This window comes from Vanellus vanellus, assembly GCF_965231255.1.
Source record: "Vanellus vanellus genome assembly, chromosome: 9".
Taxonomy (NCBI): Eukaryota; Metazoa; Chordata; class Aves; order Charadriiformes; family Charadriidae; genus Vanellus; species Vanellus vanellus.
In genome coordinates, this window is record NC_138914.1 from 26,247,341 (window position 1) to 26,263,259 (window position 15,919).

General features: G+C 54.3%; 1 protein-coding gene and 1 pseudogene across 2 annotated transcripts in view; both read left to right on the plus strand.

Moving 5' to 3' along the window:
- The window catches only part of LOC309675570 (electroneutral sodium bicarbonate exchanger 1-like), a gene marked incomplete at both ends in the record, with an annotated part of 147,243 nt that extends 146,302 nt beyond the window's left edge, over positions 1 to 941 (plus strand). Inside the window, 2 exons of the mRNA XM_082487896.1 lie at positions 484 to 657; positions 759 to 941. Of these exons, the coding sequence (XP_082344022.1) occupies positions 484 to 657; positions 759 to 941 (357 nt within the window). The remainder of the gene's footprint in view (positions 1 to 483; positions 658 to 758) is intronic.
- The window catches only part of LOC309675612 (electroneutral sodium bicarbonate exchanger 1-like), a 215,274-nt pseudogene extending 213,269 nt beyond the window's left edge, over positions 1 to 2,005 (plus strand). Inside the window, exon 23 of the transcript in view lies at positions 1,918 to 2,005. The product of the transcript in view is annotated as an electroneutral sodium bicarbonate exchanger 1-like (transcript). The remainder of the gene's footprint in view (positions 1 to 1,917) is intronic.
- Positions 2,006 to 15,919: the final 13,914 nt, after the last annotated feature.

Genomic DNA, 15,919 nt, shown 5'->3' on the forward strand with positions numbered 1-15,919 from the left:
GAGGAGGGGGGATGGTTTGACACTGACAGAGGGCAGATTGAGATGAGATATCAGGGAGAAATTTTTCCCTGTGAGGGTGGTGAGGCACCAGCGCAGGTTGCCCTGAGAATCTGTGGCTGCCCCATCCCTGGAGGTGTTCAAGGCCAGGTTGGACGGGGCTTGGAGCAACCTGGGCTGGTGGGAGGTGTCCCTGCCCAAGGCAGGGGGTGGGACTGGATGATCTTCGAGGTCCCTTCCAACCTAAACCCTTCTGTGATTCTATAATAGAAGGACGTGGAATAATTGCAATTTGGTGGGCAGCTCTCATGGACACACTGGTTTATAGATGGAGCAAAGGGAAAACGGGTGCTGCTCCTGGGAGGAACAAAATGGGATCCAGGATTTCTCACTGCACGCGAGATCCTGAAAACTCCTTCCACGTGCCAACAGGGCCGGAAACTTTCCGCAGCCCCAAGGGGTAACTTTTCCGCTTTTATTTTGCAGTTCTTCGATCGCTTGAAGCTCTTTTGGATGCCGGCAAAACACCAGCCGGATTTCATCTACCTGCGGCACGTTCCCTTGCGGAAGGTGCATTTCTTCACCTTGATCCAGCTCATCTGCCTCGTCCTGCTCTGGGCCATCAAGGTGTCCCGTGCTGCCATCATCTTTCCCATGATGGTAAGAGCCGGTGCCGCTCGGCAGCGGGACGTTTGCAGCGTCGGAGTGAGACGTAGCATCATCTCACACCTCAACCCCCTCTTCCTTCTTATTTTGTGAAGGTTTTGGCTCTCGTGTTTGTCCGGAAAGTGATGGACTTCTGCTTCTCAAAGCGGGAGCTCAGCTTTTTGGATGACCTTATGCCAGAAAGCAGGAAGAAGTTGTCCGATGCCAAAAATGAAGCCAAAGAAGAAGAGGTGATGCTTGCTGGGTGCTCGGGGGTGGATGTCTCCCTCGGGCTCTGAGATTGCCTCTTTCCGTCACAGCTTCTTTTGAAATGTTGGGGGAAGATCCGAACTCAATAGAAAGAGATCCTGACAGCCTGGATCCCGCATCATAACCTTGTTTTTAAATTAGCAGTGTGCTTAACACTTGAATAGCGGTATAATTTTTAAAGGTGCCATTTATAATCAACATTATAATTATGATGGAAAGATTTGCTCGTAAGGATGGTTTTAACCCCCCCCCAAAATGTTTGGAGTGAAAGGTCTTTCCCCGGCTGCGCTAACAGAAGGTCAGAAGGAGAGGGCAGCACCTGGGTTTTGCTGGGTGTTTAGTTTATCTCCACTTCGATCATAGACAGAGAACTTTGATTTGTCCCTTTTTATGTCAGGAGTCCCAGGAGATGATGGAAGCTGCTGCTGCAAACTCCGTTCGGCTGCAGCTGGGCAAGACCAGCAGCGCGGATATCCCAAAGCCAAGCAGCGACAGGTAAAGCCCCACCAAGCAGCAGGACCCCCAGCAAGATCAGCCTGAAGGGGGTTGGCAGAATTTTCTCCACGTTTATCTTTGCTGAGCATCCCAGCGCCATGCACTCAGCTTGGCGGGAAGAGCAAATTTATGGGCAGGGCGGGCGGCAGAGCGCTGGCACAGGCTGCCCAGAGAGGTGGGGGAGTCTCCCACTCAGGAGCCATTCCAAACCTGCCTGGATGTGTCCTGTGCCACTGCTGTAGGTGCCCCTGCTCTGGCGGGGGTGGGACTGGGTGAGCTCCAGAGGGCCCCTCCAGCCCTGACCAGTCTGGGATTCTGTGCAGAGCCTTTGCACAGAGCTGTAGCTCTGCGGCTCTCCGGCTCGCCTTCCAAACCTCCTCCTCCCGCCCAACCCGCTGTGCTTATGCGCAGCTTTGGTTCTCCTCCCCCCCGTTCCTCTTGCTGGTGCTGATGCGCTGGGTGGCGTCAGTTCCTGCAGTCACGGATTGCTGTCTCAAATATTTATTGCAGGACTGATCCTTCGGAGATTAATATCTCGGAAGAGATATCTAAAACACCCGTGTGGAAGGCTCTCACTATGAGCATGGAAACAGTCTGAATCTGGGGAGAAAAGAGGTAAAGGATCTCGTGGGAACGTGGCCGTGCTCCTTTGTGAGCGGTGGCACGTGCCTACGGCTTTTTTTTTTTTTGCCGGCAATGCCGAGCAAGCGGCGAGGGCTGCGGCACACGAACCAGCTACTCTCTGCCGGCACGGTCCCATGAGCGGGACAACAGCCCCACTGATGACGCTCTCCCTCTTTTTCTCTCTCCTCCTCCCCCCCAACTCCAGTTTTCATGTTTAGGAATCTTGACTTTGAAGGAGAGGCGTGAGAACGTGACTCGGGGATGTGCCCACGCAGACATGGGCAGAAACCGCTTTTATTTTGTTTTCCAGTTGGAGGATTCCCCTTTAAGCCACGGCGATGGTTTCAGCTGTCCTTGGTGTGCTTCAGGCATTCCCTCTCTCCAGAGCAGCAAACTGAGGTGCACATGACAGTCAGTGGGAGTTCAGTGGTGTTCCGCCTCCGTGTGTTCATGTGTGGGTTGTTGCCATTTTGTAGCAGTAGAGGGACTGCTGCCGCTTCATCGTTCAGTGCTATTTTTTTAATATCTCACTCCTCTTCTGTTTCTCTTTTTTTTTTTTGTTCCCCCAAAATAAACTCTGAATGTTTCTGTTGTGTGTGACGCTTTCTCCACTTTCTTCTTCATCGCAACCAGGTTCTCGGGTCTGGTTTGGGGTCCTGCCTTCAGTTCGCCCTTCTGTCTCTCCCTGGCAGGAGAGGGATGCCCTCCGTGGCGGGGCAGCGCGGAGCGCCCGAGCGGTTGGGCCGAGGCGAAGGAAAAGCATTTGCTCCCTGCGCTCCAGTTTTACACTGGAGTTTTTTTGGAATTTTTGTTTGTTTGGTTGGTTGGTTTATGATAATTATTTTTCTTGCTTCGGCTCTGCCGTCAGCCTGGAAGCTGCAAAAGGCAGAAATGGCGCCTTCTCCTCCCCCGGCTGTTAAATTAATATAAGGCAGCGCTTCAGATCAAACCCCTCCAATCCGCCGGGTGGTGGCGGGAGCGGCCAGGCGAGACCTGGGGCTCTGTGTCCCCGGGCTGCCCCTCCGCTGTCCCTCCGCTTTCCTTCCTTTTCCCTCCCTGGCTCTCTCTCTGTGGTGTTTTTTCCTCCTCCCCTCTCCTCGCAAAACCGCGTCTCTCTCGCAGGGTGGGATGAGCCCGGAGGCAAGTGAGAAGGTGCCTTTTCCTCCTCCTTTTTCCTGCCCCTTTGCAGGAAGAAGCTGTTGAGCAGAGATGGTTCTCGTGCTCTCTTCCCATCTCGGGGGGGTCGTTGGGCTGCGGCGTGGGGCTGCAGAGCCCGGGAGGAGAGGACAACCCCGAAGAAAAGGTCCCCTTGCCGCCCTCCACCAGCAGTGGTGGGATGGGTGCAGGGACCCTCCTGCCATCGGCTTATCCCGTCCCCTGTGGGAGCCTTTTTCTGCAGCAAACCGACCCAAAGCGACAACGGCACGTTGGTGCTTCTTGCTAAATGGGGAGGGGGGAGAAAAACAAATCATCTATCAGTTTGCTCTGTAAGGATGGAAGCGGCGCATCCCCAAACAGGGCCAAAATCAGGCGGCTTTTACGGGATGGGGTTTTGCAAAGTGGCTGGTGCCAGTGCCCCACGGTGACGGTCGGAGGGGGAAGAAACTGGTTGAGCCCTTAAAAAGAGGAAAAGAAAAAGGCTCGGAGGAAGGGAAAGGTGCAGCGCCGGGCTTTCCTTGCTGCTGTTCCTCCGGGATGCCCGTGCGCGTCCCCTCCACGCTGCCCTCCGGGCAGGACCGTGCTCGCTGCTCCGGCTCTGCCTCCCCGGAGGGGAAAGGTCCCAGAGCAGGAGAGTCCCCGTCTCTCCCCCCTTCCCAAAAGAAACTTTAATTTAATCGTTACGCTGGTGACCCACAGTGGCTGTGGGACTGGGGGCTGTGGTACCAGCCCTATTGCTGCCCTGCCCTTAAAATGGAATTACACACTTCTAATATAGGACAATTTGGGTGTTTTTTTCCATTTTGTTTTCCTCCCTGTAAAAGGAGGGAGTGGGGCTGAGCTTCACTCCCTCCTGGCCAGGACCGGGGCCAGAGCCTGGGATGGTTTTCGGCACGTGCCGGGCATCACTCCAGCAGAGACAGAAAGGAAGAAAATCACCCTGGAGGGAAAACGCGGCCGGTTTTCGGGCAGAGCGGGCTGAGTCCGGCTCCGCATCTCCCCCCTCCCCAGGGGCCACAAAACCTTGGCGGCTGCCTCCAAAAGTCCTTACTTACAAAGCAAAGCAGATTTCCCCGGCGCGGCCCTCTTCTGCATTCGAAGCTCGGGGGTTTTTGCTGCTTACGGGGTGAGATTTTTTATTTATTTATATATTTATGTATTTATTTTTAGTTAAAGGAAAGCTGAGGTCTTGGTTAACAACGTGACTCTGAGCCACCTAAAAGGCGGCTGTAACCCCCCGGGCTGACTGTGGGACACAGTGCTGCGCCTGTCCCCCCCTTCGTGCCCCGTGATCCCACAGCCGGTTCCGTATTTTGGGAGGATTTAATATTTCCCCGTGCAGAGGAGAATTTTACGGGGAGGAGTCGGGAGGAAAAATCCCTCTCAAAGCTGCTGCTGGAGTCGCTTTAGGAATCAAAAGAGATATCCCTGCAGTGCCCCGCAATGCTTTAGTTGGCAGCAAAGCCCCTTCCCAGCGAGGCAGGACGGGGGCTGCTGTGCGCTTTGGTGCCTTCAAACAGCTCCTCCCACCTCCGGGGGCCCCTCAAAAGAAGTTTCCTAAAATGATGCGCATAATAGAGATCCTTAAGCGGGGTGGGGGGTGGTAATGTAAAAAGGTAATAAAAAAGGGTGGTTTTTTTTTTAATTATTTTAATTCCCCCTCCTCCCCTCCCCCCCCCCCCCAGTGCACTACATGTCGAAATACAGCAATTCTTTTTGTTGCGCAGATGCTGAAATATATTTTTTTTTTATTGTAAGAGATGACCTAGTTTGGAAAGGCTCCGTGTTGTAAATAAAACTGGGGGTGGGGGAATCCCCCAAGCAAATCTGTGTTAGTTATCACTTTGAATCTTTGTGTGGTTTTGTGTTTGGTTTTAGTTTTTTTGTTTCATTGGGTTTTTTTAATTTATTTTGGGTTCATTCTGTGGAACACAAATGACACAAATCCCTGTTGCTGTCACATGGGTCCCGTCGGTGGAGCGTCACTGTGGACTGAGGGGTTCCCCCCGCCGGAGCCGGGACTGTCGGCCCTTTTTCTCTTGTTGCCCATTGAACGTTATGGGAAAAATAATGGAATAAACCTCTCGTTTGTCTCACTGCGCCGCTGCCGTGTCTTTGGGAGGGCGGGGAGGAGGCGGAGGGGGCTGCGAAGCTTTTTGGGGGGGGGGCTGGAGGGGACGGGGGAGTGGGCAGCACTGATTTTTGGGGGAAAGCCCATTTGCCTGGGGGTGGGGAACCAGCTGACTGGGGAAAGGGCTGAAATTAGCGGGTCTGGGGTTTGAAAAATTTAATGACTTAACTATGTTTTGGTTTTTAAATTTTGTGGTTTTTTTTTTTAGTTTGGGTTATTTGGGGGTTTAAATTTTGTTGTTTACTTTAATTTGGGGTTTTAAATTTTTTAATTTTTTTTTTTATATAATTTTGGTTGTTTCTCTGTGCAAGTAATTGCAATGAGCTCTGTGCTGCAGGAGGGAGGGGACAGCAGTGTCACACGTGTCCCCTCTGCCAGACCGTGGGGTGCTCAGGGAGCTCAGAAAGGGGACTGGGGGGAGGGAGGGGCCGGCGCACAACAGAAATTGAGCATTTCTTCCTCCCTACATTCTTGGCGGTATATTTTTGCCCATCTGCAATAGTTAATTAGCATTACATTAAATCCAAAGAGATTCTAGTTATCTTTCATATAGTATTTTTTTTATTCATTTCTTTCAAACCCCCCTCTGGCACAGGTCTGTGGGGTCAGGCAGGCGCATCCCCAGTGCCCTTTTACCTAAAACTTGAGGAACTGAGTGAAAAAAGAGGGCACCTGAGCCAAGCCAGGGGTCAGAGCCTGGAAATCCCAGGAGACCGGTGGTGTGTGGGATCCCCACGCGATGCTCGGAGGCGTTGGAGACGTCAGAAACCAGCAGCTGGATTTAGGGAAGGTTTTATTATGATTTAGGGAAAGCTGCAGGATCCGCAGTGCTGTGGGAGCAGTTACAGAGAAAACTGAGCCAGAGAAATCGTGGTTTGAAGGGGTGGTCGAGCCGCGGGGGCACTTACCTTCTGCAAAGACAGCCGTTCCCCTAAAAGCAAGATCCTCTTTTCCTCCTTCGAGCTGGTTGTGGCTGAACTCTTCTCCTCACCGGTGCCTTTAAGCTGGTTAGCAGGATGCTAAAAGCTGACGGGTAGGTCACCGCTACTCCTGGTTTTAGTCGGATGGGTCGTTATGAATCATTACAGCGTTTTTTAAGTGGGGCTGTTGCAAAAAATACAGTTGTTGCAGTATTTCCCACCTTACGCCTTCAGCGAGGGGCTGGTTTGGTGGTTGGGTTCGGGGTTTTTTTGTGTGTGTGGTGTTGTTGCTGTTTCTCTTTTTTATTTTTTTCCACTCTTTGGACCAAAGGAGTGACCTGTGGGTTTCCTCCTTTCAGGTGAGATGGCCCCGTGGTGCCACAGCCCATCTCGCAGGGAGGAATGATTTCTCTGCCCACGGGGCCGCCCTTTCCAACACCTTTGGTTTGAGTTGAAAAAGTTAAGAAACAAAGAAGAGGAAAAATGTAAAAGAAGCCTTTGGGTACCCAAGCACCGGCTGCTGCTTTTCGCCGAGTGAAACTCGGGTGGGAGCTCATCAGCTGGACAGACACCATCATAGACTCACGGAACGGTTTGGGCTGGAAGGGACCTTGAAGATCATCGAGTTCCACCCCCCCGCCATGGGCAGGGACACCTCCCACTAGACCCAAGCCTGGTTTCATCCCCCAAGGTCAGATCTGAAACTGGGGCCGTTCCCCACCAAGTGTCAAGGACCGGCGCAGGAAGTGCAATTCCCGGGGCTCTGGTGGATTAAAGGAGCTGCTTCGGTCCCTCAAGATACCCTAAAAAAAAAACAGAACAGGGGCAGAATCCACCCAGTGTGAAGGAGTTACAGCAAGTTCTAGGAACTTTAAGCTGTTGGCGTAAACACACCCCTGGCTTTTCCATCATTGCTCGCCCCTTGATGATTTGCTCAGGAAGGGAAAATCCTGGGAATGGACTGACCAACATACCAATGCCTTGGAATTGCTAATAAAAGAGCTGAGGTTATTCCAACAACTTGGTCCTATACATCCAACTGACCCTGTCCATGTAGAACGGGGGTTCAGTGAACGTGGTTCTCACTGCACTTTGGCAGAAGAGACCCACACACCTCCACTCCCCACACCGACAACCCTCCCCCTCCCCCAACGCTCCAAAAAGCAGCAGTCCTTAGTGCAGACTCCTTAAGCTGACTCCACAGCTATGGCTCCCCGTGGGCTCTGGGGGAGACAAGGAGGCCCCGGGGGTCTCCGTGGGCTTTAAAGGGGTCCCAGGGCTGCCCACGGGCAGAGAGAGGGGTAGGAGAAGAAAAAAGGAGAAGAGAGAAGAGAAGAGAAGAGAAGAGAAGAGAAGAGAAGAGAAGAGAAGAGAAGAGAAGAGAAGAGAAGAGAAGAGAAGAGAAGAGAAGAGAAGAGAAGAGAAGAGAAGAGAAGAGAAGAGAAGAGGTGGGTCGAGGGGGGAGGGGAGAATGGTGGGGGGAAGGGTTGGGGGTGTGGGAGTGAGCGTGTGAGGGGGGAGTGAGGGGAATGGGTGTTTGTGAGGGGGGAATGGGTTTTCGTGAGCGGGAGAGGCGAAGGAGAGGAGGTTTGCAGGGCTGTGAGGTGTCTGTGAGAGAGGAGGCCCCGGAGGGAGGCGAGTGGAAAGGGCTGTGTGTGGAAAGAAAAGCTTTAAGGACAGGCTGGGCTGGGGAAAGGTGGTGGGCCCTGAGGGAGGGCTTGGGGAGCGGGGCTAGAAGCGTGGGTTTGGGGCAAAACTCTGGGAAAGAAACTGCAGGAAAGGGCTAATCTGAGTATACGGTTTTAGCGAAGCTTCAAGGAAAAGGTGACCAAAGGTGCCTCTTGTCCTTTTGTGGGCTGGTTTTGTCTAAGTTATTCATGCGAGTGGATTTTTGCCACACGGGATGGGAACTTTCGCTTCCCGGGATAGCTGATGCCCCTGGATAACCACTGCCCGCGAAGCACTGCGAAGCCCCGTGTTCAAAAATGAGAACAAAGGGCGGGTTTTGCCTCTCGGAAGGATCTCTAAGCACCGTCTCCACGTTATTTTCAGTACCTTTCTGGTTGTTTTCTTTCCCCCACCCCCGTGATGTCCGTCGGGGGGGCTGGCGGAGCTCTGCAGGCGGATGTGGGGCTCATTTTGGTGAGGGCTGAGCTGATTTCAGGGAGTCCCGGCTCATTTTGCGGAGGATTGGGCTGGTTTAGGGGGGTCCCGGCGCATTTGGGGGAGGGCTGCGCTGTTTTCGGCCTCGCAGTGCCCGGGGCGGAAAGAAGCGGTGGTGCGGGGCTGAGGGGGCCTCGTCGTCCTCGGCGCGGCCCCGCCCCTCTCGTCCGCCGTTGCCGCGGCGACGTTGGGGGGCGTGGCCCGGATCTGCCCCGCAGCGCATGCGCGGTTGGGCGGACGCGAAGGAGAACGTTTCCGTTGTGCGGCGGTGGTCGGGAGCTGCGGCGTTCGGTACCGAGAGAGATGGGGGGACCGGGGCCGAGGGGGGCGCGAGCGGGGTGGGGGGGTGGCGGCGGCGGCGGCAGCGGCAGGAGCGGTACGGAGGTCTCCGGGGCCAGTTCGGGGGGTTTGTGGGGTGGCGGGACCGGGCTGGGGGCCTCGGGGGGCGGTCTGGGCCTTTGTGGGGGGGGCAGAGCCGAGTGGGGGGTCCCCGGGGAGAACAGGGCCGATTCAGACCCCCGTCGTCCGTCCCCCCGTCCCCCCCAGTCCCCCGCTGCCGCCCCCTCATCCCCCGCTCGCTCCCCGCAGGTGGCGGCAGCCCCGGCCGCAGCGCAGGGTGCCCGGGGCCGGCCTGGCCGGGCGCTTGGCTCCGCTCTGGGCTCCGCTCTCAGCCCCCCCCGGCAGGTCAGCCCGGCCGTGCCCCCTTCGCCCGCCTCCAGCCCACGGCCGAGTCCCCCCAGGTACCCCCGAGGTGGGTCGGGGGGTGTCAGCGCTGGGCCCCCTGAAGCGGGGGTGGGTGGTGGGCACGGGCATTGCTGGGAGCCCGTGGGCAGCCCTAGGACCCCCTTAAAGCCCACGGAGAGCCCCGGGGCCCCCTTGTCTCCCCCAGAGCCGACGGGGAGCCGTAGCTGTGGAGTCAGCTTAAGGAGTCTGCCCTAAGGACTGCTGCTTTTTGGAGCGTTGGGGGAGGGGGAGGGTTGTCGGTGTGGGGAGTGGAGGTGTGTGGGAGGAGTCCCGTATCTTTGGGGAGCTTTGGGGATGTTGGGCAGATTTGGGGGAGTGGGGGAGGGGTCCCCTCCTTTGGAGCTCCCTGGTTCTTTTCTTCCAAACTGTGGGAGGCAGCAGGCGAAGGGGGAAGGCAATAGAGTGAGTTGCTGTATTTCAGTCCTGGGTTGAGAGTCAGCGACTCTGCTCCCTTGCTGCTCAGCAGACTATTGGCTCCGTGGGGCTCTTTCTCCAGGCAGGCTACGACTACAGAAACGGCCCCACTTCCTCGGAAGAGTTGTTAGCGGTGACATCTCCTGGGAACATACTGCCTGACGTTGGATAGACCTGGCACCACGCAGCAGCTCAGAGCTCCACAGCGTATGCTTCCACACTCAGTCCCGTCCCCTGCCTGGGAACCCGCTCTTTCTCGGTCCCTGCTGGCAGCTCCCGTGGAGGCTCCTGGCCCAGGACCGGCCCCGGTTTCCCCACTGCTCCACTAGCAGCCATGGGAGAGCGGGGGTGTCCTGAGTGTGTGAGCACCACTAGCTCTGTTGCTGCACTGGGCCAGGCCTCCAGGATGTCGTAGAGGGAGCTCTGAGAAGAGAAGCTGCTCCTCAACAGGCTGCTGCAGTCCTCCGAGTTGGCCAGCGAGCACAGGCTGCAGGGTGCAGCCGCGCAACCCTGGGGTGCCCGCCGTGGGAAATGTTAAAGAAATAAAATGTTGGTCTCTATCCCTGGTGCTGTGGTTCATCCTGCCATCCCGCGGCTGGGGCTGTGCCCCCCTCAGTGCCCGACCCAGTGGGACAGGCTGGCACTGCTGGCACCCACCAACCTGGGGGGGTGGTGGTGTCGGGGGAGCCGGGTGGGCTGGAGAAAGGGAGGAAGCACCTCTTGAAACCAGCTGGGCCCTCTCCAGCCACAAAACCCTCCCCAGAGGCACCAGAGGGGACCCCCAGATCCTTGAAGGGCTGCCCCAGACTCCCTCTGGCCTGCAAGACTCCCCCCCAGGACCCCATAAGGGCCGCCCAGGACCCCTTACAGACACCCCAGTGGCGTCCCAAATCTGGGTTCTTTACCTGCTGGGCAAGCCAGTAACACACTGTGTGGGAGCAGCCAGCCAAGCCGGTTTCAGAGCACAAGAGGTGAGAGGCAGGGAGCTGCCATCCCACTCAGCTCCATCTCCGCCGTGCCTTGGCTGTGCAGAGAGAACCTGGGGGCAGCTGCAAAACAGCTCAGCCTGGGCTTATCTCAAGATGGCACAGAACAACCAAAACCAAATGGCCCTTAACAATCAAAATGCCCCGAGTCCCATCCCACCACTCTTCCCGTGACGTTGAGTGCCGGACATCACAAATTGGCAACAGAGACTTTGCTATGGCACCACCAGAGGGAAATATCCCAGACAGTGTAATCCACTCGGGCATAATCCTGCACCCTCACCGAGTCAGGAAATATAAACCGCAGGGTCTGGGGAGACAAATGGGGAATCCTCCAAGGATACAGCTGGCCCCTAGGAGATCTGTCCCCCCCATCCAGGACGCTGGAGGGAAGCATTTACAGCCGAGCACAGCCTTTCCTTTAACCTCTAGAAAAGCCGGCTTTTGCTAAAAAACAAATGTCCCCCTCCCGCCCCGGGCCCCTCTGAAATTAAATAAATAAATAAATAATTAAAATCCTTACAAAACTTAAAAATCGCCGTTAGTTTCGTTAGGGTTACATTAATTCTAAAAACTGATGAGCCGCTGCGCTGTGCGCCGCAGCCCAACCTCCCCCCCTCAATGCTGGGCGAGCTCCTCTGGCCATGCCTGGGATGAAAAAACAGTGGCTTTTAGGAAATAAAAAATAAATAAAAAAAAAGAATAATAAAACCTCTCTTTCTCTCTCTCTCTGCCTCTGTTAGTCCAACTAAAGGGAGAGAGTCGAGAGGCGAGGGAGGAGGAAGGGGGAGGCTGTGGGATGGAGAGAGCCCTCCCCGTACCCCTTGGCTGTGCATCCTCGCAGCGCTGCGGGGAATGGGGGTGGGGGGTTCTGTGGGGGGGTCTTTGGTTTGCACAGGGTGGCCGTGGTGGGGGCTCAGCCCCATCCTTACAGTGCTGGGGCGCACGGGGCTACCAGGCACAGGGTCCCTCCCCCAGTGATGTGGTTTGGTGCATTGAGGTGTTAGATGGGGTGGCACAGCCCCTGCCTGCCCCGGGAGGGGGGACACCACCTCTCCAGTGGCACTGGATGGGCGGGAGGGAGGGAGGGAGCAGAGCTGTGGGAGCCATGGAGAAAGGCGTGGGGGTGTCCCTCATCGTGGCAGCCCCCAGCAGCCCTACCCCGCCACCCGGCCACCCCAAGGGACACCCAAGCCCCATCTTGATCCTCTCCCCGTTGGGTGATGCCCTTCCACCCACCCCGGAGGTGCGCTCATGTCCTGCGGGGGGGGACGCCCAGCGCTTGCCTGGCTAGAGAAGCACCGGGGGGGGTTGTTTAGGGGGCATCTGAGCTTCCCCATTACACGGGCCTAATTACTGTGCCGTTAATAACCATTAGTAACCACTTTGGCTCTGCTAACCAACTGCGGCGAGGCCCCCATCCCGCTTTAGCACAGGCTTCCTGATGCCAACACCTCCCCGAGCCACTGGGTAAAGCGACGCCTGGCAAAAAACCACCACCACCCCAAAAAAACCCCACACCACACCCCCCACTCCCCACCCACCCCTTCTCTCCTCATCACAGCCATGGGGCAAACTCCCCCCCCCGCCCCCCCCCCCCCCATCTCAGCTTGGCCGTTGTTATATGTTGATCTCACAAAATTGATGTGAGACAGAGTCAATTAAAATTTGAAGTATTTATTAGCAAGCGGCAGCAAGCAAAACAGCGCTGGGCGGCCCGGGAGTCTCCCTCCACCGACGGCGCGCCCCCAATGCAGCGGCCTTCTCAAATATATATGGTACTTTTTACATAATCATAAGATCTCTTAATATGGCTATACATATGCATAACCTATCCCCGCTTCGTATTAAAATTAGCTTTAAGATGTCATTTTCATAAACTCCTCCTAACTGCGCTTGCGCAATGCTTTGTGGTGGTGGTCGCTGAGGGTCTTGAGGATGAAGGCTGCAAATTCTTCTTCATCACTTCAAGTAACCTTTCGTCCCCACGCAGACTCAGTTTTTCCTTTTTTTGTCTCTGTCCAGACTGCAGAGTTGGTTGCAGCCGCTTTTCAAGGCCTTCTCTTATTCGTTATCAGGAGCTGTCCTTGGCAATGCCTCAAGACTTCTTGCTTCGTCCATTTTTTATCAGGCCTGTCTTTTAGGTTATGAATTACTACTAGTTAATTAGTACTATATCTTTGACTCAGTCCCCCCCTTTTTCTAAAGAGTTAGTAAATTCTATAAGGATTCTTCATCTAACATTTTCTCAAAGTATTTATCTAAGTGCTATAGGTATCTCTAAAACTCTGGCAGTACTAAACAAACACCCTTAAAATTCCACAAATGAATATCTTAAACACTAGTATTGCCAGTGGTCTTGGGGTGAAAGTTTCTTTCCTTCAAGTCTTTTCACAATTTATTATACTTTGTCTACATAACTTGACCTTGCGGCTTAGTCTTGCCTGCACAATCATGCATATCCTGTTTACACAGTAAAATGTTGGCCATCTTGCCACCTCTTGTTAAGCAGTTGCCTTCTTGTGGAAATGTAAGTTTTTAGGTTTGGTGAACAAACGATACTGAGTTTATCACAGCGGGGCTCGTCCTCCTTTTTGTCTCGCCTCTTCCTTACCGTCAGAGAATCTTAGAACGGTTTAGGTTGGAGAAACCTTAAAGATCATGTACTTCCTACTCCCGACCATGGGCCGGGACACCTTCTACTAGACCAGGTTGCTCAAAGCCCCATCCAACCTGGCATTGAACACCTCCAGGGATGGGGCAGCCACAGCTTCTCTGGGCAACCTGGGCCAGTGCCTCACCACCCTCAGGGTGCAAAATTTCTTCCTAATATCTAGTCTAAATCTCCCCTCTTCTAGTTTGAAGCCATTCCCCCTCATCCTGTCAGTACATGCCCTTGTCAAAAGTCCTTTTCCAGCCTTCTTGTAGGCGCCCTTCAGATACTGGAAGGCTGCTATAAGGTCTCCCCGGAGCCTTCTCTTCCCCAGGTTGAACAAGCCCAACTCTCTCAGCGTGTCCTCACAGGAGAGGTGCTCCAGCCCTCGGATCATCTTCGTGCCCTCCTCTGGACTTGCTCCAAGAGGTCCATGTCCATGTTTAGGGCTCCAAAGCTGAAGTCTCCAAAGAGTCCATGTGGGGTCTCATGAGAGCAGAGTAGAGGGGCAGAATCACCTCCCTTGATCTGCTGGCCATTATTCTTTTGATGCAGCCCAGGATGCGGTTGGCCTTCTGGGCTGTAAGTGCCCATTGCTGGCTTGTGCTGAGCTTCTCATCCACCAACACCCCCAAGTACTTCTCCTCAGGGCTGCTCTCAATCCGTTCTCTGCCCAGTGTCTCTTTGTGCTTGAATTGCCCTGACCGTCGTGCGGGTCCTTGCACTTGGCCTTGTTGAACTTCATGAGGTTTGCACAGGCCCACCTCTCCAGCCTGTCCAGGTCCCTCTGGATGGCATCTCTGCCCTCCAGTGTGTTGTCCACTCCACACAACTTGCTGTGGTCGTAAAACTTGCTGAAGGTTCATGTGATCCCACCATCCATGTCACTGACAAAGATGTTAAACTGTACTAGTCCCAGTACTGACCCCTGAGGAACAGCACTCATCACTGCTCGCTACTTGGACATGGAGCTGTGGACTGCAACTCTTTGAATTGTGACTGTCCATCCAGTTCCTTATCCTCTGTCCATTGGTCAAATCCATGTCTGTCCCGTTTTGAAACAAGGATGTCATGTGGGACAGTGTCAAATGCTTTGCACAAGTCCAGGTAGATGACGTATTGCTCTCCCCTGATCCACCAATGCTGTAACGCTGTCATAGAAAGCCACCAAATTTGTCAGGCAGGATTTTCCCTTAGTGGAGCCGTGTTGGCTGTCACCAATCACCTCCTTATTTTCCGTGTGCCTTAGCAGAGTTTCCAGGAGGATCTGCTCCATGATCTTGCCAGGCACAGAGGTGAGACTGACCAGCCTGTAGTTCCCCGGGTCTTCTTTTCTACCCTTTTTAAAAACGGGGGTTATGTTTCCCCTTTTCCAGTCAATGGAAACTTCACCACACTGCCACGACTTCTCCAATATGATGGATAGTGGCTTAGCAACTCCATCTGCCAGTTCCTCAGGACCCATGGATGAATTTCATCAGGTCCCATGGACTTGTGCACCTTCAGGTTCCTCAGCTGGTCTCGAACCTGGTCTTCTCCTGCAGTGGGTGGTTCCTCATTCTCCCAGTCCCTGCCTTTGCCTTCTGCAACTTGGGCAGTGTGATCAGAGCCCCTCTCAGTGAAGACTGAGGCAAGAAAGTTGTTGAGTATCTCAGCCTTCTCCATGTCCCGGGTGGCCAGGTCTCCCGTTCCCTTCTGGAGTGGGCCCACATTTTCCCCAGTCTTCCTTTTGCCTCCCATATATACCTATAGAAGGCTTTCTTGTTGCCCCTGACACCCTGGGCCAGATTTACCTCTATCTGGGCTTTAGCTTGCCTAACCTGATCCCTGGCTGCTCAGACAATTTCTCTGTATACCTCCCAGGCTACCTGGCCTTGTTTCCACCCTCTGCAGGCTCCCTTTTCCTGTTTGAGATTGTCCAGGAGCTCCTTGTTCATCCACGCAGGCCTCCAGGTGTTTTTTGCCTGACACCCTCTTTGTCAGGATGCATCGCTCCTGAGCTTGGTGGAGGTCGTCCTTGCATATAAGCCAGCTGTCTTGGGTCCCTCTTCCTTCCAGGGCTTTATCCCACTGTGCTGCATCAAGCAGATCCCTGAAGAGGCCAAAGTCTGCTTTCTGGTCCTTCTCCCCATCAGCTTAACCTGAATGACCAGGTGTCACTGTGCTCTGGGATTGCCCTGGCATTGCCAGCTTTCTTTGCCAAACACTGGGAGCTACTGCTTGCGACTTCCAAGAGAGGTGGATGCCTGTCACACAGCAAGGGTTCTTTGGGTATCGGGCGATAAAACAGCAATGGTCTATGGACCAAGTCTGATAACCTTATTACAGTAATATAAGTTCACAATCAATATAATTAAGACTGAGCGGAGCTCAAACAATCTAGGCATGAGTGAAAGTGAGAAGGGGGAACCTCACTTGCCATGTAGGCAACATACAACGGTGTTAACAATTAAACTTACCCACTTTTGAGCAACAGTCGGGGAAACTGTTGATTATTCATATTCTCCATCATAATGTAAGGGTATCTCCTTCGCTGGGCAGTAGCTGTGGACCAGGCAACAAGAGCTGCCCGGAGTCAGCGTTGGGGTGCCTTTCTTATGGGATTGCCCCTTCTCTGTTCAGTCTTATTATGGTCAACTGGTTGACCAAGACATGTCCTTTACGTACACAGCTGGATGTGTCTCAAAAGGGTTGGTGATCCACAAGTAGTTCTACGGGG